This window comes from Engystomops pustulosus, chromosome 3, assembly GCF_040894005.1.
Source record: "Engystomops pustulosus chromosome 3, aEngPut4.maternal, whole genome shotgun sequence".
Taxonomy (NCBI): Eukaryota; Metazoa; Chordata; class Amphibia; order Anura; family Leptodactylidae; genus Engystomops; species Engystomops pustulosus.
Genome location: NC_092413.1, coordinates 175,438,857 through 175,463,956, shown reverse-complemented (window position 1 = coordinate 175,463,956; position 25,100 = coordinate 175,438,857). Strand labels below are relative to the sequence as shown.

General features: G+C 42.9%; 1 protein-coding gene across 2 annotated transcripts in view; it reads left to right on the top strand.

Annotated features, from left to right (window-relative positions):
• Window positions 1-25,100, top strand: part of SLC9A9 (solute carrier family 9 member A9) — a 448,763-nt gene that overhangs the window by 101,068 nt on the left and 322,595 nt on the right. For both annotated transcript variants that reach the window (XM_072143078.1, XM_072143077.1), the window contains exon 6: window positions 1,039-1,144. In XM_072143078.1, the coding sequence (XP_071999179.1) occupies window positions 1,039-1,144 (106 nt within the window). The remainder of the gene's footprint in view (window positions 1-1,038; window positions 1,145-25,100) is intronic.

The following is a 25,100-nucleotide window of genomic DNA, read 5'->3' as shown; positions in this document are numbered from 1 at the left end:
TCTAAAGAACAATTAGGGATTGATACAGAAAGTATATTGGGGCATTGTATAACTTTTCATCACACAAACAATATTAATTATTTGCTTTAATTTGTTTACCATGTAATGTGTATAGGGTCCCTCAACTTTCCGCCGACTAGACAAGTGTAGGTGGGTAAATAACTGATAAAGTAGTCCTTTATTACTACTTCTATATGATATCCTGACCTGAGAATAAGATGTATTGTATTACATCTTAATAGCTTTTAAATTTATTAAACCGGGTATTCAGAATGTTGAAATGTGAATCGTATTCTGGTAGCTCTGGGATTTGTTCAGCTCCATGAGTAATTTCATAACAGGCTTTTTAGGTCATCTTACTGTGACCTATAGAAGTTTATTCTATTTTTGTAAAAGTACCTGTAATTAGCTATTTGTTCCTACAAACACATATGCTTTATGTATCTCCATTTTATTTGTCATTTAAATTAACTTGAGAGGGGCTAAAAAATTTCAGGCTTAATGTGTAACCTATGCATAATTCCTGACATTAACATTTATAGAGCATAGCAAAACGCACAGTCAAGTGTCCTTTTCTTGCCTCATTAACATCTCGTTAGCATCATGGGCCATTGCACATGATGGTGCTATTATGGAAACAGATATCCAGGATAACTCAGCCCTGGTCGGTGTCGATGGGGACGGCGCTGTGATTAACGACTGATGAAGTTGGTGCCATTAAACCTTAGGAACATGGCTTTGTGAACCTTAACCTAAGGGGAATTTATTCTGGATTGTAAAATTGCTAAAAAATTGAAGGACAAGTGAGCAGAGGATGTCAGGAACTCTGCACATACCTACATTTGTTTCAAGCTGTTTTACTCTCCTTTTGACAGATTTATTGAATATTCGTACATGAATGTGAATACATCAAGGTCTTGGCTTGTCATCGTGGGAAGGTTACTGGCAGGATCCAGCTATGATATATTTCCATTGCTGTATTTCTCCTTGATGGTGTAATTATTAAAATAATTGCTCTGCTTGTTTTTTCTTTTTCAGTAACGGTGTTGGCAATTTTCCATGAACTCCATGTGGATACCGATCTGTACACTCTGCTCTTTGGAGAGAGCGTGCTCAACGATGCCGTAGCTATTGTCCTCACATAGTGAGTACTGTGGACTTTTTGTATTTTATTTTACTATCCAAATCTTTCAATCAGCAGTTGAAAGGACAAATCTACAGAAGATGAAAGATGTAGAAGGATTAACTATGTTGGTCCACATTTACCAAAGACCGTGCAAAATGCACTAGGTGCAGTTTGCCTGTGTAGTGTGCAGGGGGCGCCAGATTCGGGAATTGTGGCGCACGTTCTTTATGAATCTGGTGCACCCTGCACTGCTTCGGTAGAGTTCACCAACTTTTTTTGGTGCAGCTTTATCCTTTAACACGGTAACAAATATGGCGCAACAGAACACATGTTTAGTGCATTGACTTTGTGGTTAATGTGTATTCAATGGAGGCCAGGGGCCCAGGTCTGTATGAAGTTGGTTTGGTCACCTTGTGTTTATGTGGCATTCCAATGTGTACACCAGTACCTTAGCAGAATAAGGTTTAGTTCACACCAGCGCATCATTATCTGTTCAGAAGCCTCTGAGAGCAAAACTGTTCTAGTTGATCATGGCAACCAATCAGAGCTCAGCTTTCATTTTCCCACAATAATTTATAAAATGAAAGCCTTGAGAAACAAGAACAGTTTTAATTTTGGACAATTCTGATAAATCTCCACATTAACGGAAGGTGATGGAAGATTTTCCATTCACTTTCTGTTCCACCAATGGATACACTTACTGAAGACACTCTTCCTTCATGTTCCCATTAATTGTACAGGGAAAATGATGCCGCTGCAGAGTTATTTCCCCTGAAGTAAACATTGGAATTGGAGGATGGGGAAGCACTGATGGAGATGTGAACTGGGCCTACTAAAGACTTATCTGTGATGAGAGCTTATATGCCGTGGTTTCTTCCACAATCCAATTATATTTTTTAATTCTTCTCCAAATGAAGGACGAGTTCAGTGATCCCCAACCTTGGGAGCTTGTTGTGTCAAAATTCATAAAAGAAACTCAGGTTGTGTGCCTCTAATAGAAATATCTATAATTTTGTGATATTTGTTATTTGTAGCTCTAATAACAAAACATTCTCTTTCCCCGGGTATTGCTGAGTGATCACTGAGGTGGGTACACTGACAGCAGAGTGAGATTTTGGTAGCTGCTTTATGGTCGGCTAATGGAGCACACACACCTGAGATGACTCTCCTATCCCCCTGTAGTCACTGGAATGCACCTTGGTTCAGCCATCTGCCACTGACAAGGCAACTGTTGGACATGGTTTTAGTGGTCCCAGCTGTCTGGGTGCATGTTTACATGTTTACAATAAATTTACTGTGGGTGGAGCCCACCCCCACCACATGTTAACAATGTTAGGTACTGAAACAAGTAATCAGGACTCTTACTGTCATCCACTTTGTGGGGACGGGGTAATCAGGACACTCAAGGTCAATCACTGTGTGTGGGCGGGCTAATCAGGACACTCACAGTCAATCACTGTGTGTGGGCGGGGTAATCAGGACACTCACAGTCAATCACTTTGAGTGGGCGGGGTAATCAGCATCCTCATTGTCAAGTCAATATTTGTGAGGGGTTTAATGAAGAATCTCATTGTCATCACTGGGTGTGTGGGGGGTAATCAGGACCCTGTCAGTTCCTGTTCATTGGTGGGGTATATGGGACCCACACTGTCAATCACTGTTTATGGGTGGGATAATTGGGAGCCACACTGTCAATCACTGTCTGGGTAGGGTTATCACAACCCTCAGTGTCAATAATTCTATGTGGGTGGGGTAATCGAGACTTTTGCTATCAATCACTGTGTGTGTAGGGTAATAAGGACTCTCATTCACTCTCCTAGTAGTCCTTTTAGGATTTGCCTTACTTGTTCTCTGAATTTGCCTCCATGATGTTATATCACCATACATTCATGGCTGATTCTCTTTAAAGGGGTTTTCCCACGAAAAAAGTTAGGAACTTGCTGATCGTGGGGGTCTCAGTGGAAAGACCCCCATAGATCACGAGAAAAGGGTTTGATGTACCCCAGTCGGACCCCATGTTGCTCCCTGAGATTAGTGAAGTAGCAGGATGTGCATTTCTGGGCTGCCCCATTCATCTCTATGGAGCTGACAGAGATTGCCAAACGCTGTACCCGGCAATCTCCGTCAGCTCCATAGAGGCGAACAGGGTAGCCCGGACATGTGCGTCCTGCTGCTCCACTTATCTCAGGGAGCAACGAGGGTTCCGACTGAGATACATTGAACCCCTTATTCTGGTGATCTGTGGTGGTCCCATCACTGAGACGCCCACCAATTAGCAAGTTAGGCCCTATCCTGTTTTGTGGGCAAACCCCTTTAACTAACCAATTTTGCAAAAACAGGAATGTGCGTACAAATTACATTATGAATTCCTTATGAATTTCAGAAACTATTTTTCAGAACAAGACCTCCCTTCTTAGAAAAGCCAGTGCATGCGCCAAATATTAGCAAGGGTACATTAGCACTGGAACAAAATGGATTTAGTTGACAGTTTACAAATATGAATTATGACACACAGAACAAGGTATTCCTGTTTGACATAATTTCTGGATATTTTGCATCAGTCTTTTGACATTTATGAGTCTTCGTTCTCCTTTATAGAAGTCTTGAAGATCTGGATATTTCTCTTTGTACTTGGATGTTCTTTTCCACGTGCTATAATGATTTTTTTTAATGCTGCACTGTCTCTTTCCATATGCATTTATTCTCTTTATAATATTATTTATCACAGTCAGGTTATTATAAGTTCTAATTAAGAGCATTTGCCTATTAGAACCTGAGCGATGTCAATGACATTCCTGGTGAAGTAAAGTTAGAGAACTATAAAAGAAAATACACTGGCAGTAACTAAAGTTTTCCCAATCATAAAAAGAGAACCATTTACTGATACAGCTGGTGAGTTCATAGAGGTCCAGAGCTTTGGGCCTCTCCCCAAGAAGGGTAGTATTCATTCAGTGCCAGCCTGGCTGGTGCCAGCGTTTAATGCCTCTGCGTGGCACTGTGTGCATTGGAAATGAGTAAACAAAATAAGTTCTCGTAAAATAACAGAAATTATTCTACATCTATCCAAAAAGCTGTGTAATATCAGAAATAAAGTCATAAAGACTGATGCGGTATAAAATACAGCTCGTGGTACCATTGCTTCAAAGAACACAGAATTTTACTGTTGTGTAGGTGGTTAATGCATCAAATGCATTCAGGGGCGCACCAGCCATGAGGCGAGTTGAGACTTTCACCTCAGGGCGGTGCGCCTCCTGCTGGTGGAGAGGCGGCATTTTGCACGCTGCCAGGCTGCGCCGCTACTACTTACAAAAGTACTTGCATCATTCAGATGCAAGTACCATTGCTGACAGCACCGCGCAGGACTTCCTGTGCGGCGCTGCTGTGACATAGGAAGCGCTTACTAGCGCTTCCTGTGTCACTAGCACAGAGGCAGCCTGGAGGAGCGAGGGGGAGGAGCCAGGGGGAGTGGGAGCGCCACATTCAAACCTGTGGCTGGTCTCCCTGGAGGTGCAGGCCCCGGCAGAGCTGACAGGAGAAGCCCCGCCCACCAGCCCGGGCCTACTGCACAGAGGAGACAGCTCCATAGGCCTCCACTGCCTGACCTGGACCTGCTGCTGTATACCAGGTAAGTGTAATGTATATGTGTGTGTGTTCTCTGTTTATATGTGTTTTGTCATGTGTATATGTGTGTAAAACATGTCATGTGTGTGTATTTAGAGGTATAACATGTAAACATGTAACAGGTATGACATGTAATAGCTGTATATATAGGTGTAATGTGTATGACATGTAATAGCTGTATATATAGGTGTAATCCGTATGTATGTAGAGGTATGACATGTAATAGCTGTATATATATAGATGTAATGCATGTATATATAGAGGTATGACATGTAATAGCTGTGTGTGTGTATATATATATATATGTAATGCTTGTGTATATAGAGATTTAACATGTAATAGCTGTATATATAGGTGTAATGTGTATGACATGTAATAGCTGTATATATAGGTGTAATCCGTATGTATGTAGAGGTATGACATGTAATAGCTGTATATATATAGATGTAATGCATGTATATAGAGAGGTATGACATGTAATAGCTGTATATATATAGATGTAATGCATGTATATATAGAGGTATGACATGTAATAGCTGTGTGTGTATGTATATATATATATATATATATAATATTTATGTAATGCTTGTGTATATAGAGGTTTAACATGTAATAGCTGTATATATAGGTGTAATGTGTATGACATGTAATAGCTGTATATATAGGTGTAATGTGTATGACATGTAATAGCTGTATATATATAGGTGTAATGCGTGTGTATATAGAAGTATGACTTGTAATAGCTGTATATATAGGTGTAATGTATTATATATGTGTGTATATAGTGGTATAACATGTAATAGGTGTGTGTATATATAGGTGCCATGTATGTGTATATGCAGGTATACCATGTAAAGGGTGTAGATATAGGTGTAATGCGTGTATACTGTATATACAGGTATAACATGAAATAGGTTTATGTATATGTGTGTGTAATTTGTGATGTGTGTGTGATATATATATATATATATATATATATATATATATATATATATATATACAGTAATTGCTTTCTTTTGGGGGGAGCTGTATACAGTCATTGCTGGCGTGGGGGGTATATTACTCTTCCCTGTCTGGACTACATTCAATGGGGGCCCTGGCTGTATATGTTTTCTACTACATGACGGTACTCTATGAATTTTATACTACATGGCGGTACACTGTATCTATCGTGTACTACATGGCGGTACTCTGTATGTATTTTCACACCAAACCAATATGATGGATCTGGTCCTGATAAATGGCGGGGCGGGGGGGGGGGCGTCTCTCTATGGCTCGCCTCAGGCAGCAGACAGGCTTGGTACACCCCTGAATGCATTAACGACGTCAAATTACCTAATCAGCCTCAAAACGGTTACTTTAAATTATCATAATTTCCACTGGTCAAGTAGCAGTCCTTAAGAGTGGTGTAAGCGAAACTGTAGTCCCTCTTACACCCTATTCTTTTCTCTTGTGATCCCTTTAATCAAATTCCACTGGTAGAATGACTACAACCACTGAGAGTAATGATTTGTAAAAGTTGTCCCGCAGCGTATAAGTATTCCTATGAGTGGTAATGTAATTAGTCTTTTTACATTGGAAAAGTCTATCGAATAACTTTACCTCTACAAATAACCAACCTCTTTAATTTAGTATTTAAAGCTATGGTTGTTCTCTTTATAAAATAATTTTTAAACCCCTTAAAACAAAGTTATTAAATGCATCCCAAAGGTCCTGTGATTGCAACCAAACCAACCAATGACAAGTCTGGCACTGTGCTCTGTGTTGCAAACCATAATGCAAGTATAAGGTATGTATACATGTATGAATCGATCGGGGGACTGATTGTAAGAATCACAGGTAAGTTAAGGTAAGTTTGCATTCTTTTTTTTCATGCTGTTCCTAGAGGTTTAAAGTGGTATTCCCACAAAGACAAGTTTCTTGTATGTACTCAGGATAACAAAATAACACATTCTCTAATTCACTGTTATTAACAAAAATGCAGCATTTCACAGCTATATGTCCAACCTGTCTCTATCACTCCTGGTGTACATAATTATAGTTGCCTGTAGACATGACCATGTAACTTCTGACTTTAGGGTTAGGCCACCATCTTGGATTTCTGTGTGGCGGCCGTGGAGCTGAGATTTCTGTCTCTCTGCTCTGTGTCTTAAGACCTGCCCCCCTGCAGTCCAGGACGGAGCTCACAGACACTCGCTTGCTGCCAGCAAACACATTGGGAGCAGAGAAGCTGCAAGCTACAGGCAGATAAGATATCCGGGCGAAGGGGGATGCGGGCACAAAACACATATGTAGTACAGCTGACCGTGTGTAATAGGCATCATGCATCTCATCATCTCTGATCTGTCTCATCTCTCTTTCTGTGTGTCAGATACTAGTACAACATTCAGAAGCCAAATAAAAGTGTATATAAACATGTAGCCTGATGCTCTAACCACATTGTCACTCCACAGAACTAGATGGATCATAATGTGTCTTATTTACTAAGGGTCCTGCGGCCACATTTCTGTTGGGTTTTCCGCCGTTGGGACATGGATTTAGAAGGGAATTGTGTCGCATGCGATCGGATTTTGGCGCATTGGCACCGGCTTTCAAGCGACAGAAGTCAGGGGTCGTACCATCGGACGATCCGACTGATTCGGACAGAGCGCAGGATTTTACTTTAAAATTGTGTCGCAGGCCAAGCACTTACATGCACTGGGAAGAAGATGGTGAACTCTGGCGGACCTGAGCGGGGAGCGATACATGCAGGATATCGGGCGCACAATGTAAGTGAATCGCGGCACAGTGCATTCTCGTTGGACACTCCGGATCGGGTAACACGCAAGACCGGGTAAGTAAATGTGCCACAATGGGGCAGATTTACTTACCCGGTCCGTTCGCAATCCAGCGGCGCATTCTCTGCGGTGGATTCGGGTCCGGACGGGATTCATCAAGGTAGTTCCTCCGACGTCCACCAGATGGCGCTGCTGCGCTGAAAAGCATCTGAACGCACTCAAGTTCACCGGGCCGGACCAAGTGAAGGTAAGCGCGTCCCAAGCGACACTTTTATTGTTTTAAATGCGGCGTTTTTTCCGAATCCGTCGGGTTTTCGCTCGCCCACGCCCCCTTTCCGTCGCGTGCATGCTGCCGCCGATGCGCCACAATCCGATCGCGCGTGCCAAAATCCCGGGGCAATACAGGGAAAATCGGCGCAAATCGGAAATATTCGGGTAACACGTCGGGAAACCGCGAATCGGGCCCTTAGTAAATGACCCCTAATGTGTCTGCTTAGAGAGTCCCCACCCACACCCTAGAATTTTTTAATGACCAGCAAAGAGAGTAATATGAGCTAAAACAGAAATAAAATTAAGTAAAATTGAAAAGTGAGGGGTTAAAGTGAGATATGAGAATTTTCTTTCGTGGGAAAACCCCTTTAATATAAAGAAAATCATGCGCCGCCGTGTTTTAAGTGCTGCCGGTGTCTTTGCCAGCGGCATACAAGAGGCTTACACCCGGGTTGGTGCAAGCACAGACCGCGGGTGGTAGCGATGGGTCTTTGCTGCAGTATGCAGCAAAGCCCATCTCTATATGGAGAGTTGACAGCCCGTTCAACTTTTTTGTAAGTTTCAACTTTTTTGTAAATTAAACTCTTTGGATCTTATCCATCGCTCACAACACTAGTTACATCCAATTTTGACTGCAGTTGGACTTCTCTTCAATTTGAAGCTATTTGTAACTTTCTCAGTAGTAAGCATTGAAGTGTTGGTGTCCTGGGTTCAAGTCCGATCTAGGTCAACATCTGCAAAGAGTTTATATGTTCTCTCCGTGTTTGTGTGGGTTTCTCCGGGTCCTCCGGTTTCCTCCCACACTCCATAACATACTAGTAGATTGATTAGATTGTGAGCCCCATGGGGACAGGGACCAATTTGGCAAACTTGATGTAGCTCTGTGTGTGCTATATAGATAAAGAATTATTATTATCTCAGTGAAGAACTTGCCACAAAGGCAGCTGGTGGATCTTGACATTGGTGGGACATCCGTGGCCAGACCCCATTGTGAGAGAGACACTTCACAAAAATCTTTCAAAAAGCTTTTAAGAAATAGGAAGAGGATAAAAAAGAGTTTCTGGACCAACAACAGGGATACATTGTAAATGTAGATGTTACATCTTCTCATTAGTATTACAGAGAGGACACAGTGGGTAATCCTTTCTTATTACATTCCTTCCCCAGACAAATACCACAAGGATAAACTGATTATTCTTAAGAACAAACATGCTCTTTTTTCCATATCTGAATGTCGTTTTCTTGGCTTTACAAAGTATTCATATCCTCTTAAGAAAAAATTGTTCTTTGTTTCCTTTTCAAAATGAATAGAATTGAGGTCTTCAGCTGTTTGGCTCAGTCTATGCACTTGCTTATCTATTACTAGCGACAAGTATCCTTTGTATTACCTGTGCCTAATGCTCCGCTCACTATAGGGTTCATTTTATAGCATTTGTCTGAGCAGCAGAGGACATATAACGCAGCTGTACCTGTTCCACTTTATGACTTTGACGCAGCCCGTTTGTTATCCCAATGTGTGTAGTGTATTGAATTACTGTGGTGGGAACAGCCTGTTGGGTCTCGATATTCTGCGGCAGATTTAATCTCTTCTCTTCCCACAGAGCTGATATTATGTTGAACTCTTTCTTCTACTTTCATTCCAGAGCTTCAAATAACTTTCGTCAGGATTCTCACCTCTTACTCTTTAGAAGTAAGAATGGATTGGAAAATCTATTGTAATCACTTTCTGTAAAAGCAATGTACTGACAGACCTCTTACTTCACACACTTCATGCTTAGTAGACATCTGAAGTAGAGTAGTTATTTTTCAGTGTCTGTCCTTAGTACACGGTTGTAAAGGACAAATGCTTAGGAGGGCCGGGGCGCTCTAGTCACAGTAGGTTTTCCAAAATTTTCTCAATATCCAACCAATATCCAAGTAGATGGGGACTAACTAATGTGAGTTCTCGTAATGTGAGTTCCCTGACAAGGATCCTCTGTATAGATGGCTATTGACTAGGTTGTGATAAAGATACATGCCAATTAGTTCTGAATAAAGGGATTACGGTTCCGTTGGTTGATTCTTTTGTTGAAAAATATATCTGTGGCTCATGGAAATCACAAAAATTCCTATCTGTAACAATAAAAGATAATGGCTCACATTTACTAATAGTAAGGCAAACTGCACTACATTCAATGTTGCACGTCGCCCGATGTACAGGAACTGTGTGTACCAGATTTTTTTCTGGTGCACTCCGTTCAAGTGGCGTGCGCCACATTTCTGTTGATGGTAGGTGTGAGTATGCACTGGAACGCCCCTTTCTGTACATGGGATTGTGTTGTGCAAAATGCAGCTGCAAAACAATACTGGTCCAAACATTTTTTAAATCCATGTGCAACCAGTTTTCACATACATTTATGTGCAGTCTACACTAGTAAATGTCTCTCCACTTTATGTGTGTAAAAGAATCCAGGTAGTGTGATTGAGCTACTGAGCATGTGTGACCACTAAGACAAGACACTAGAATTTGTCTTCATGGATGTTTCATCTACATGTTGTGTCTATCTGCTGTTTACTGCACAATTTACCTCCATCGCTATATGACGCCAATCACAGCCAATGCTATTTCATCCTGATCTATTTAAGGCTGGTGCCACATGTTCCCGTTTTGTAACAGAATCAAAACGCATTGGGGTGGACCGCGGACGAGCACATATACGTTTGCATACATTCCAAAACACGCAGTCGGCAATCAATGCCGGGTGTCTTGCATTTTATAAATGCAAAACACCAGGTGATTATTGGCTATCGCATGCGTTTGCATACAAATGCATATGCAATTGTTCGGGGGCTGCCCCAGTGCTCTTTGATTCCGTTACCACACGTTCCCATTTTGATTCCATTTTGTATCACCTGTGTTGGGGGATCTGGGCTGATATGGCCCCTTAGGTTCCCCCATCTGCGACAGTGTTTACTCCTGGAATTGTGTTACTGACATGACATGTGCATTTGACACACTACAATTGGCCATTGAACCCATATCACGTCCACATGCTGAGTCTAGAACAGTGGTGGCGAACCTATGGCACGGGTGCCAGAGGTGGCACTCAGAGCCCTTTCTGTGGGCACTCAGGCCTTTGTCCAAGGACACAGTTCACCAAACACTGAATCTTCCTGCATTCCCAGGCAACTCAAGAGATGCTGCTCTCAGTGCGAAACACTTGGATGTTTGGTAAGAAAGTATTGACAAAACTGCATTATCTTTGTAGGACATCCTGCTAGACCCACCATTCTTCCTGCATAGATAGACCCTGGAGAGAAGCTACAATGATAGTTTGAATATGCCCGCTTCTGTCAACTGTATTGGTGGCCTCAGGGGGCCGAAACAATTGAAAGATGTGGAAGAACAAGTAGCAATAATTTACTGCTTAAAATGCCATGCTGGCACTTCACGGTAAACAGTTGTTTTTTGGGTGTAGTTTGGGCACTCTGTCTATAAAAGGTTCACCATCACTGGTCTAGAATATTCAGCACAGTCACCTGCACTGTATGGCCACTATTTGTATGCAGGCTTTTTGTCTTGCAATTGAACGCATTTTGAAATCTTCTAATGGAACTTTTTCTGCATGTGATCCGTGTGTAGCTCTGACCTGCTTTAACCCTATGATTTGCTCCTATTGACCTTTTCTACAAAAATTAAAAGTATAAATAAAAGTATCGTAACTGCTCGATCTAGACATTGGAGCTGCCAAAACAAATTAGGAAAACTGTTATGTTTTGCCTAATGTACCTGAGGAATTGTGGGGCTTCCTTTTAAAGGATTTATCAGGACACCCACTTTTCTGTACACAGATCACTTGATGGCATTTTTGGGCTCCTTAATTGTAATGAATAAATAAATATTTATTTAAAAAAAAACCTTCATACTTCATAGGGCGGCTTGGTAAACAGTGGCCTTAGCTGTAATGTTCTGGAACAGATGAATAGTAAGCAGCATGAGTGAGTGACAGGCAGAGCTAGGATTTGGGATAATTACATTTTTTGTCAGGTTTTTGTTTATCAGCTTATGTAAATGTAAGTAGCCCTGAGCATCCACAATGCCAGAGCCAAATTGCTTTTTGATCTAACGAATTAACATTATAAGCTTTTCATGTACACATTATTATAATGTTGCTACTTTCTTTTATGACTGATGTTGTCTTGTGCAATTTACTTCTTTCTGTAGCGTTGCATCCCTGTATGTCAACGGAGGATGGCAGAAAGCGTTAGCAGCTCCGACATAATTGTAGCGTTGTGCTATTTTGTGAGGATGTGTGTATTTATCATTGTAAATGGCATCAGAGGTAAGGCAGATAGCGCCGCTCGTTTATCTACAAGTGAGATATAATTGTATGGCATGCCAGCTGATACTGTGGGCATCAAGTTTCCAGGTAATTATTCTGCCACTAGTTTAATACAGTGGCAGGTTTGGCATCAAAGCCGCTTTACATTAGAGATTTGAGCTTTAAACACTTTCAAAGCACATTGTATTCATACGCAAGACTGCATTAAATCCTACTTGATGGATCACTTGGTTTCAGTAAACTAATTCTAGTCATCTGTTTCACAGAAGAACTTTGCAACAAGTTTATTATACCTTAGCACAGTGATGGCGAACCTTTTAGAGATCAAGTGCCCAAACTAGAACCAAACCTACTTATTTAAATGCAAAGTGCCTACATAGCAATTTAAATGGTAACATGTTGCTACCTGTTTTGTGAAGGCTTTTAATTGTATCAGCGTCCTGATGACACCAAAACAGTTGCAAGAAAGAGGAGAAATTCAGATGATCATTGTAGCGTCTTTCCAGGGTGCCCTGGAATAGGATGAATTGCGGGGCCCAGAGCAGGAGCTACAATAATAATGCAGCCTTGTCTGCACCTCTTTGCTTCTCCTGTAGTCCCAGGCTGCTTTAGGATGTCTAGCTTCAAAATAGCCCTGATCACAGCATGTCCTGGGTGGCCAGGGACTGCAGGAGGAGGTTTTGAGTCCTGTCTAGGGTGATGGCCTGGGTGCCCACAGAGAGTGCTCTGAGTGCCACCTCTGGCACCCATGCCAAAGGTTCGCCACCACTGCTTTAGCAGAATGCCCACTAAAGTGTATACTGACATAGCGATTCAATGGATGTTCTTACATCCCAATACTGCAGCTATGTAAGGTCATACATGAAGGAGTCAACAAAGATTTGAGAGCAGTAATCTGTCTAAAATATAATGGGGCACATTTACTATGGCTTTGCGCCACACTTTTTTCGGACAGTGCACCTTTTTTTAATTGAAAAACGGCTTGCACAGGTATTTAAGTAGCGTATTTAAGACTCTTTTTTGGCGCAGCTGCACTGGGTTCCATGCAACACAAATTGGGGTCATGCCGTCGGACAATCCAACTGATTAGGACTGATTGCAAGATTGTGTTGCACGCTCTAGCACTTAGAAGATGTATCACTATAAAGATGGTGAACTCCGTTGGACCTGAGTGGGGAAACGACACATGCAGGATATCGGGCGCACAATCTTAGTGAATCGCGGCACACTGCACTTTCGGTGAACCCGGGGACAGGGTAAGTAAATGTGCCCCAGTGTCTGCATTGAATGTAGGTGAAAAAGGTTTGGTAATTCTTTTAGGTACAACCACAGTGTGCAGGCAGTCCCGGGGTTATTTTCTTTAGGTTAGCTCATAAGTATAACTGTATGTAAATAGGAACAGATATATTTTATATATTTTTATATAACGTGCATTAGGAAAGCACCTTGGGGTGTTTGCCCTGTAAAAACTTTGTAAAGATAAGTATGATTTTGCTGCATGCTATGACCTGAAGGAGGGGCAAATTGTTTAAAAAAATCTGCTAATGAGCTGCAGGTGCTCCAGGAGGCATCACCAGAGCCCCTGGCTGCACAGACAATTACTTGAGAACTTGCAGCATATTAGCATATTTTTATAACATAATTTTTAGGAAAAGGAGACCATAAAAAACTATTTTAAGGCCTGATCCTGTATCAGGGTTCATAGAAGATTAACCCCTTATGCATTCGTCCCTTTTTCGTTTTTAGCTCCCAACCTTCAAAAATCCATAACTTTTTTATTTTTCCATGTACAGAGCTGTGTTTGGGCTTGTTTGCTGCATAACAAATTGTATTTTCTAGTGACGGTATTTAATATTCCATGCTAAATACTGGGAGGCGGGGAAAAAAATTCCAAATGTGGTGAAATTGACAAAAAAAAATTTGCACCTTTTTTTTGTGGGCTCTTTAAAGTGTAACCATCATTCTGAGCAGAAAAAAACAAAAAAAATAATTCTGCTCCAGGGAATTGTGTCCCTGGCAATCATTCCTCAAAGTATTTTGCCTTTTAGTCCCCATTTAGTACCTTTTTTGGACCATAGTAACCATGGTTTTCAGCTCTCAAAAAAACTACAATCAGCAAGAAGGAGGGACGGAACCTGCTTCCTGTCACCTGTTCCAGGTGACCAATGAGACCATATCTGTCTGGTACTGGTGACCAATGAGACCATATCCATCTATCTAATATCTCATATCATATTATAACAAATCTCATATCTATCTCATATCTATCTAGCTCAAATATCTATCTAATATCTCATATCATATGATATATCTGTTTATCTATCTATCTCATATCTATCTCAAATATCTATCTAATATATATCCATCTATCTACTTATGTAGCTGATACCTATCTCTCATATCTATCTATCTAAAAAAACGAAAAAACAGTAGCACAGTCTATCCAAAATCAAAAAGTAGAGTTATCTAATATCTCATATCATATGGTATCATATCTCATATCTATCTATGTATATCCTATATCTATCTGGGTATCTATCTATCTAGCTCATATCTATCATCTATCTATGTATCTACATATCTAAATAAAACTTCAGCACAGCACATGTGGGGACAACATGAAGACTTGGAGAGTCTCTACTGCCATTTCCTGCAGTGGGGTGTGAGGTGATGGGGGGAGGGGGATTGTGATGGATCTGCATCTTGTGTCTGTGTGGATTATTAGTTTCTATACAAGTGTGGGCAAAGCTGAGGGAGAGATAAGTGAAGTTGTTTTGTTACTACATTAGTTAGGGCTTATGTCAGCACATGACTGAGCGCTGGAGCACTGAGCTATGAGGTACAGAGAGGAGGTTGTGTCTCTCTCTGTAGTCAGCTCCTCAGTGAAGACCGGATGTGCCTATCAGCAGCCGTCTAAGAGATCACTGACAACATGGGGAGGTCTGCAGAATACAAGAGGAAGGAGCAAGATTCAGTTAACTAATCCAATTACAAAAGGGCTTATAATTATCTGCGCTACAACATATCAAAAGTTTTTTGAAATGACAGTTACTCTTTTACTTTTCGTTCCAAAGGACACTTCCCCTTTATTTCAATCACGGGGATACCAAATTAATATTGGTGTTACTATTTTTCAATTGATTTTAAAAAATTAAAACCTTTTGTATGAATAAAAATTCTTCATTTTGCCATCTTCTGATGTTAATAACTTTTTCATACTACAGCCTACAGAACTGTGTATGGTTTCATTTTTCGAGGGAAATATGACGTTCTTATTGCTACCATGTTGGGGACTGTATGACCTTTTGATCACTTTAAACCTTAGGTGTTTGATTGCTTCTACTTTATATGCAGTATATGGGAGGCCAGGCCGAATCATAGGACTGGGAGCATAGCATAGACTCCAAGCTTTCAGCAACCGATCGCCACCTCCCGTATCCCCCGAACCCAACATGGCATTTTGCATATGCCGCCGGGATTAAAATGCCTCCACCATCACTGACCATGGGTGTTAGCGGTAAATGTTTGATGCAATAGGCAGCACCTCTCCACCTTGTGTGGAGAGGGCTCAGCCCATAAGCCCTCTCCATTCAAAAAACTCCAGACTTATAAGGTGTAGACAGTAGATTTCCTTTAAAGCAATGGCAGAGCATGGAGCAAAAAAACTCCTTACTCTCCCATTTAGACTGAAGTTACATAACATAATAGTGTGGGTTTTCAACATCATCCACCGGGACCTAGCCTTTTTCGTGGCTTAGGGGAAGAAGAAGCCCTGGGTACCTCAGTGGCTGGCTGAGCGTGGCCAGGTCCTTGTCTTTGGTCATGGCGCTCGGTACCAGGGAACAGAGGACTTGTCCACAGCCTGTCAGGTCTCCCGCAGGTGTAAGGTGCAAGAAATGGAGGGAGAGGCTGAAGATGTAGGTTTCTCTCTGTGGCAACCCCGATGGCATCATGGTGGTGAATGGGGTGACATAATGCTTTGGTTTTAATCCCACATCATGTCATAAGGCTTCCTGAAGTTCATGCTCGATGTCAAGGGAGCTTCCTTACAAGGTAGCTAAAAAAGGTGTGGTTTTCCTTATCCTATACTGGAAAACTTTGCATATTTTTCTGGTAAAGGTAGCCTCAGACTGGAGAGGAAAGATGGCTGCTTCAAGAGCTGCTTGTACCTGGTCTCCACTTGGGCCTGCTTTCCACAGACATGTGCTTCTCAGTCCCTCCTGGGCAGTAAGATCTAAAAGCCCCAAGCGCTAAGAGAGCCAGCTCCCCAGCCACTAGGGGTTTTATAAACTTGTTATCCAACCAGCATTCTCTTTGCATTGCAACAATAACAGTACATCTGAATGGTCAACATTAATACATTCCTTCTCAGACAGAGAATTACCAACTGCATTTCCAAATACTTGAGGTCCCCCTAGGTTGATCAGGCCATAGAATAAACCTTATTAAATGATTTTCGCAACACTAGATTTAACCCTGTGTTGGCAGGGATGTTGCAGGTTTTCGCAGGAGAATGTCAGACCATCTAAGGACATCCTGTTTTATAACAGTTGAACCATGTTTTCAGTTTATTCATTTATTTCTAGAAAGAGTAACCAATGAGTATGTATAAGTTGCTTAAAATTAAAAACACAATGGTGACAATAAAAAATGGGAAATAAAAATGATGCAAATAAATAAAAAAAACCTGAAAAATAAAATAAAACCGATTGGGCACAAGTACAACTCATTAAATTCTTTATTTTTTGTCCTCGCCCTAGTGTAGTCAGCGGTTCAGTGACCGCTTGCTGGTGACTTTAATTAGGTTGTTGTAGGTGCTGCTCTTGTTTGCATTCTTAATTTCAGTGTGTGCTTAGGGACATTAAATTTACAAGGACCATTAATCTGAGAGAAGCAAGGCTTTTGTCACAAGATATTTGGAATAGGAGCCATAGAAAATAATGCACTTCACAGATTTGTAGGGTGTGAATTTCACAGATGTGAATGGTGTGCCATGATTTGATGCTTTACCAATGGCCTTGAATGAATAAACACTTGTTTTATGCTTTAACAACACATGTAATGGTGTCTGTAAACATCTTTTTTTTATGTCATTTCTTAAAACCACACTGTTCATAGCACACATACGAAGACCTAGTGTGTTTTCCAAGGGTGCACAAAGCCTCAAGTTGTGTTTCACACACTCCTGCCAGGAAGAGACCAATGAAAACTTCCATATCAAATTGAGGCACTCATCGATGCAGGCAATGAAAACATCTAGGTACTCATCACTCCTGCTTTGGGCACCACTCTCCATGGGGGGCCTGATGCCAGCGCATCATTTCTGAATTAGGATCTAGAGAAGAGCAGCATGAATTACCCTCTTTTGCTCCAGGTACTACTTTGCTCTGTTCTGGGTCCTGATGTTGGTAGTATTTAGCTTTAGGACCCAGAGCTGAGCACACCCATGACCCAAATTAGAAGGTCCAGTGTGATGCAGGGAGCAGAAAAGGAGCTAACACAGGTGCAACATCCCCCACCGGGCCTAGCCTTTTCTTGAGGCCTTGAGGCAGCCGGGGCCCAGAATACCAGAGTGGCTGGCTAGTGTAACGGTGCTTGGTATGGGGACCGGTGTGTGCAAGAAATTAGATGGAGGCCTGTGGTCAGAGCTTATGCTCTGAGGTGGTGCTTCTCAGTCAGAAGCTGGATTCCAAGAGATGTCTGCTCACTAGCAGAGATGGGCCTGAAGAGAGCTAACTCCTCCCCTGACCAAGGGTTTAGTTAAACCCTGGGCAGGCGGTCTCCTCCTCCAATCACACTCCAGTTCACAATTAAGTGCATTGAGGCATATAATGGGATGATAACAATAAACAATATTTAACCCTTGAATCTAACGCTGCACAATTACCTAAGTATATGTGTAGTGTCCTGCAGAGGAGCTGATCAGACTCTCTATTAGGGGAACACACATATTAGGGGCTTATTTGCAACAACTCCTATGCCTTGCATTGGCAGGGATGTTGCACAGGTATTTAGCTATTGCCTAGGTTCTGTATAAGTTATTGTCGGAATGCAGTTTCTGAGGTGATATTTACTGTAGTAACTTTTGGGGTGGAATTTTGTGCTGTACGCTGGTAGTTGGTAGCTTAGTGGTAAGCATTACAGCCTTGCAGCTGGGGATCTGGGTTCAAGTCCAAGGGTCAACATCTGCAAAGAGTTTGTATGTTCTCTCCGTGTTTGCGTGGGTTTCCGTGTCCTCCGGTTACTCCCGCACTCCAAAACATACTAGTAGATTGATTAGATTGGCCCCATTGGGGACAGGGACCGATTTGGCAAACTCTGTGTGCGCTATATAAATAAAGGAATTATTATTATTAATTAATTATTATCTTCGTTACTAGTGCAGACCCTTGAAGTTGAGGGGTATGGCACTGTGGGCCTTGTGCCAATAAAGATTGAGCACTCCCAGTGTATACAAATTGACATTTTGACCTGTACTATATTTGATATATACAATCTTTTTCTGTAAGTGTTACTCTCTCTGTTCCCACACAAATATGTGTTGACATTTACCTTGTTAGATACTTATTCTTGGAGATTACCTTCAGTACCTCAGTCTGGTCACTAATTAGTGTATTCAGCCTTCTGCTTCCAGCTTACTCTACTGTGTAGTTGAATCATGGTAGGCAAACATGAAATTGATGGCCTATCCTAAAAAAAATCATGTACTGTATATACTCGATTATAAGCCAACCCAAGTATAAGCCGAGGCCCCTAATTTTCCCACAAAAACCTGGTAAAACCTATTTTTTTTTTACTCGAGTATAAGCCGAGTTTGGTTTTTTTAGCAAATTTTTTTGTGCTGAAAAACTAGGCTTATACTCAAGTATATATGGTAATTGTTGCCATTACAAAATGCAGCACACCCAGCAAATAGTTGACCCTCATATGACAATGTTGTCAGAAATGTTGGCTTTATTTAATTTTCTGTCTTTTACAGTCATTTTTATTTTACATTTATTTATTTTATTTTACAATTTTTATTTAATTACAGTCATAGAAAATGCCATTTACACACAAAAAAAGTATCCCTGGGATGGAGCTTAATCGATACACAGACAGCCGGTATATTCACTGAAGCAGGGGATAAATAACCGGTTTCTGCTTTCAATGAATGATGGATCTTTTTATATGGAGCATAAGTATTCACATGCCGGTATTATAAGTGGGCGCCCTGGGAAAAGGAAAGGTCATGTAGATAAATAAGGCTGTCGATCAGAGTGCTCCACAAATATTGCTCTAGAAATGGAGAGGGACATGAACTGCAAAAAAAGAAATAGTTGATAAAACTCCAGCTGTCATGACAAAGAGATTCAAGTATGAGCAACATTTGTTATGGAAGTCATATCATAAAAACATGATAGCGGTATACTGAAAAGTTCACTTATACAACCCATTATATGGTGGATTTGTGCCTCCTGAATCAGGACATTGTTGGTGATACATAACTTTAAGGGGCTGTACTATTTGCCTCTCTCTCTTTGTCTCTCTTAAAGCCATAAAAGATTAGTTAATGTAGCTTCAGTATTTTTTACAGATACTATATACAATAAAGGTAATTTTATATGAGCCACCCCCCTCACTAATATCATGTGCTTTTAAATTTCTTTCACCACAGTCCAGATAAACCTGCATATGTGGTTCTTATGGCCTGGTATAAGTTTATTTTAAATCTTTTAGCTTTAATGCTAAAGACTGAGACATCGTGCTGCTAGTTAGAAATACTCATTTAAAGGAAATCTACCATCAAATTCAGGGGCACTTGCTCATAGATCCAGGCAGCGTGACTGTGATAATTTTCTTTTATTTTTTTTTTGTCCATTGCCTCATTCCTACTAAAATAAACTTTACAATTATGCTAATAAGCCTAAAGGGCTCTGGTGGGTGTTTACAGAGCCTCTCAGTAATGTATTTCACAGGCTGTTACAATGAGCAGAGCATGTCTCCCCTTCTCCCTGCTCCCTCCCTCCTCTATCTGCCTGTGTAATCTAGCAGTAGCAGGTAATGCAGGTGGAAGGATCTGCTTTGCTCATTGTAACAACCCCTGAGAGGCTCTGGAAACACCCCCCAGAGCCCCTCAGACTCATTAGCATTATTTTAAAAGTTCAATTTTAGAAGGAAGGAGGCCATCTATAGCAAATATGAGAAGATTAGGACAGTCATGGTTGCTAGATCTATGTGTAAGTACCCCTGGTTTCTCTTGATTGATTTTGATGTAGATTTTCTTTCAGTCATTTGTGCGGCGTCTGTATGGGCTGGCAGATGTGATGATATCGCCACTTAATGTCACAGTGCCTGGACCTATGAGTTAGTGTCCCTGGTTTACCATGATGGATTTTGATGGTAGAATTTCTTTAAACATAATTCTTATCAGACTGTCATAAAATCAGCTTTAATGAGTATGTCTAACCTTTAATAAGACACTGTTTAAAGATACACAAAATGCAATAATTTTTGGTAGATTTCTCTCCACTAGGGACAAAGCAGCTTACATTGAGTACAAGAATAGAAGAAAAACTAAACAAAATGTTAATGCAAACCTTATATTTTTAGCCCATAATAGATATAACACAATTTTAATGAAAACTTAATATATTTAGCTGCAATGATGCAGTGCAATCATTTAAAGAAAATGGTCCCATATATGTTTATTTGATCAGCTGTCTTTATTAGAGATGAGCGAGCGCTAAAATGCTCGGGTGCTCGTTATTCGAGACGAACTTTTCCCGATGCAAGTCAATGGGAGACTCGAGCATTTTTCAAGGGGACCAAGGGTCTGCACAGGGAAGCATGGCCAAACACCTTGAAACCTCAGAAAAGGATGGAAACACCACGGAAATGGACAGTAAACAGCAGGGACAGCATGCATGGATGCCTCTGAGGTTGCTTAATCGCACCATTATGCCAAAATTATGGGCAACAGCATGGCGATGACAGAGTGACCAAATGAGGCTAGATAGCATCTAAAACATCCAATAATTGACCCTGACACTATAGAAGACGGCATGCAGAGGCAGCGGCAGGCTAGAGAGTGGCATGGCGACATACCCTAAATCAGTGATGGCGAACCTTTTAGAGATCGAGTGCCCAAACTGAGACCCAAAAACCACTAGCTTTTCCTAAAGTGCCAACAATTTAGGCAGTAAAAAACGTATTGCTACCAGAATCTTTGAGCTCCAATCCGACACCTTTTCACTCTTCGAACAGGACCAAGCAGCACAGGATGGGTCACTTTAAAGTAGCAGGGCACTACTTGGACTGCCTGAGACTGCGGGAAGATGCCATGTCTGGCAAACTCTGTGCCTGGGAGACAGCCTGTGTGCCCACAGAGAGGCCTCCGAGTGCCATCTCCGGCACCAGTGCCATAGGTTCTCCACCACTGCCCTAAATGGACTCAGACTTCAAACCAATGGGTGGCAGAGAGGAACCAAAGGAGGTGAGCAAGAAGCGCTGAAATGATTTCCTATGTGAATAAAAGGTTGACAGTATATTTAGTCGATAACACAGCATGGTGGCGACATAGTGACCAAGTTCCATAACGTATCTGGTGAAACACACGAAAAATTAGCCTGACACAGCTCGTTTGATAAGGGGACGACATGTGGAGGCAGCCATGGAGACGACTTCCATGATTAAGAGTGACAGTATGGGGCATCCATATTGCGCTGCTATGATTGAAACTTCAGGTCTCCAGCATGGTGGCGACAGATGCGCCAAGTTCCATTATGTATCTGGTGAAACACCTGAAAATTCTGCCTGACACAGCTCGTTTGATAAGGGGATGATGTGCTGTATATCCTCTCGTGCTCCAGCGTCTGGAGTATAGAGAGTTGAAAGTTGCGCATGGAGACATTGGTGGACGCTGTGGAGGATCGTGGAGGCGAAATGGACAGGAAACAACAGGGGCAGTATGCATGGATGCCTCTGAGGCTTCCTAATCTTGGGATGGAGCTGGCGGTCCGCTTCCAGGCGAGCTTTCGCCTGTCCAAGCACCTGTATCTGGGCTCCTCCCCACCCAAAATGGGCCTGGGGGCCAGAAGCGTTTACTTTGAAAAAATTATAATTTTCAAAGCAGGCGGGGGCTACAAACAGCACTTCTAAGAACCTTTTGTATAAGATCAAGTGTAGTACTGTTCTTATAAGTTTTGATTATGGTGGGTGAGGGGAATGTAAACAGATGCGCAAGAAGCGCTGAAATAATATCGGTAAATGATAAAAGTTTGCCAGTATATTTTGTGGATAACAAAGCAGGGTGGCGACAAAGTTAACAAGTTTGATGTGGAAGCCATGAAAACAACCCAAAATTCTGCCTGACACAGCTCGTTTCCTAAGGGGACGACTTTTGGAGGCAGCTATGGAGATGATGTGTGGAGGTAGCAATGGAGACAACGTGTGGAGGCAGCTATAAACACGACGTGTGGAGGCTGCTATGGAGACATTTAAGTTTGGATAGTGCCTGTATGTGGCAGTCCAAAAAAGTTTTCAAACCAGAGGAGCAGGTAGGTGGTCCTCCAGAAAAATTAAATAGATTGAGTGCCTGTATGTGGCACTCCCAAAAATTGTTTAAAACAGAGGACCGGGTAGGTGGCCCTCCAGAAAAATTAAATACATAGAGTACTATAGCTAGAGCCAGTTGGCCCTGGCAAAAAATAGCCAGTTTCCTCTGCTTTAGTGTACAAAGAGGAGGAGAAGGAGGAAAATGAGGAGGAGGAGTGCATACATTATTCAGGTTGAGCTTCTTTCACTTGGTGGAGAATGGAAATCCTGAGAAATCCAGGCTTTATTCATCTTGATAAGCGTCAGCCTGTCAGCGCTGTCAGTCGACAGGCGTGTACGCTTATCGGTGATGATGCCACCAGCTGCACTGAAAACCTGCTCAGACAACACGCTAGCGGCAGGGCAGGCAAGAACCTCCAAGGCGTACAGCGCCAGTTCCCTGAGAGTGGCAGCATCTGGGCTGGACTTCCTGAAATGCGCACAGATGTGGCGCACCTTTATGAGCAAATCAGACAGATTGGGGTATGGCTTGAGGAACCGCTGAACTATGAGATTTAACACATGGGCCAGGCATGGCACATGTGTCAGTCTGCTGAGTTGCAGAGCCGCCACCAGGTTACGGCCGTTATCACACACAACCATGCCTGGCTTCAGGTTCAGCGGTGCCAGCCACAGATCAGCCTGCGCCGTGATGCCCTGTAATAGCTCTTGGGTGGTGTGCCTTTTATCGCCTAGGCTCAGCAGTTTGAGCACCGCCTGCTGTCGCTTAGCGACGGCACTGCTGCTGTGCCTAGAGGTACCGACTGATGGCGCCATGCCCACGGATGGTAATTCGGAGGAGGAGGTGGAGGAAGGGTGGGAGGAGGAGGAGGCATAGTAGGCCTGAGAGACCTGGACCGAGGTAGGCCCCGCAATCCTCGGCGTTGGCAGTATATGACCAGCCCCAGGGTCAGACTCGGTCCCAGCCTCCACCAAGTTAGCCCAATGTGCCGTCAGCGATATATAGTGGCCCTGCCCGGCAGCACTCGTCCACGTGTCCGTGGTCAGGTGGACCTTGTCAGAAACGGTGTTGGTCAGGGCACGGATGATGTTGTCTGACACATGCTGGTGCAGAGCTGGGACGGCACATCGGGAAAAGTAGTGGCGGCTGGGGACCGAATACCGAGGGGCAGTCGCCGCCATGAGGTTGTGAAAGGCCTCGGTCTCTACCAGCCTATAGGGCAGCATCTCCAGGCTAAGTAATTTGGAGATGTGGACGTTGAGGGCTTGGGCGTGTGGGTGGGTTGCACTCTACTTCCTGTTGCGCTCCAGCGTCTGGGGTATGGAGAGCTGAACGCTGGTGGATGCTGTGGAGGATCGTGGAGGCGAAGATGGGGTTTTCGCACGGGAGGTGTTTGGGCCGGGGCCCTGGGCAGGGGGCTGACTAGCAGATGACACAGGGGACGGAGCAGTGGTGTCCCCGGCCGGAGGTGAACGGCCTTTGTTCCATTGAGTGGGGTGTTTAGCATTCATGTGCCTGCGCATACTGGTGGTACTTAAGCTGGTAGTGGTGGAACCCCTGCTGATCCTGGTTTGGCACAGGTTGCACACCACAGTCCGTCGGTCATCCGGTGTTTCTTTAAAGAACCTCCAGACTTCCGAAAATCTAGCCCTCGCCACGGGAGCTTCACTACGTGAAACATTTGGCGCTGATGCACCAGCTCTGGCCCTGCCTCTCCGTCTGGCCCCACCACTGCCTCTTCCAACCTGTTCTCGTCGAGGACTCGCCTCCGTCTCAGAGGCACTGTGTTCACCCAGCCTATCAACCCAGCTTGGGTCTGTCACCTCATCATCCTCCGATCCCTCAGTCTGCTCCCCCCTCGGACTTCCTGCCCTGACAACAACTTCACCACTGTCTGACAACCGTGTCTCCTCATCGTCCGACACTTCTTTACACACTTCTTCCACTAAGTCAACAATGTCATTATCACCCACAGACTGCGACCGGTGGAAAACCTGGGCATCGGAAAAGAGCTCAGCAGCAACTGGACAAGTTGTTTGTGACTCTGGGAAGGGTCCAGAAAACAATTCCTCAGAGTATGCCGGTTCAAATGCCAAATTTTCCTGGGAGGGGGCAGACTGGGAGAAGGAGGCTGAGGTGGAGGAGCTGGAGGAGTGCTGATTTCGGTGACATGGGTGGACTGCGTGGAAGACTGACTGGTGGACAAATGGCTAGAAGCATTGTCCGCAATCCACGACATCACCTGTTCGCACTGTTCTGGCCTCAACAGTGCTCTACCATGAGTCCCAGTAACTTGAGACATGAACCTAGGGAGTGTAGCTCTGCGGCGTTCCTCTGCTCCCTCATCAGCAGGTGGTGTCTCACCCCGCCCAGGACCACGGCCTCTGACCCGTGCAGTAGTTGGACGCCCTCGTCCTATAAACCTAGCCCTCGGGTTCAACAATTTC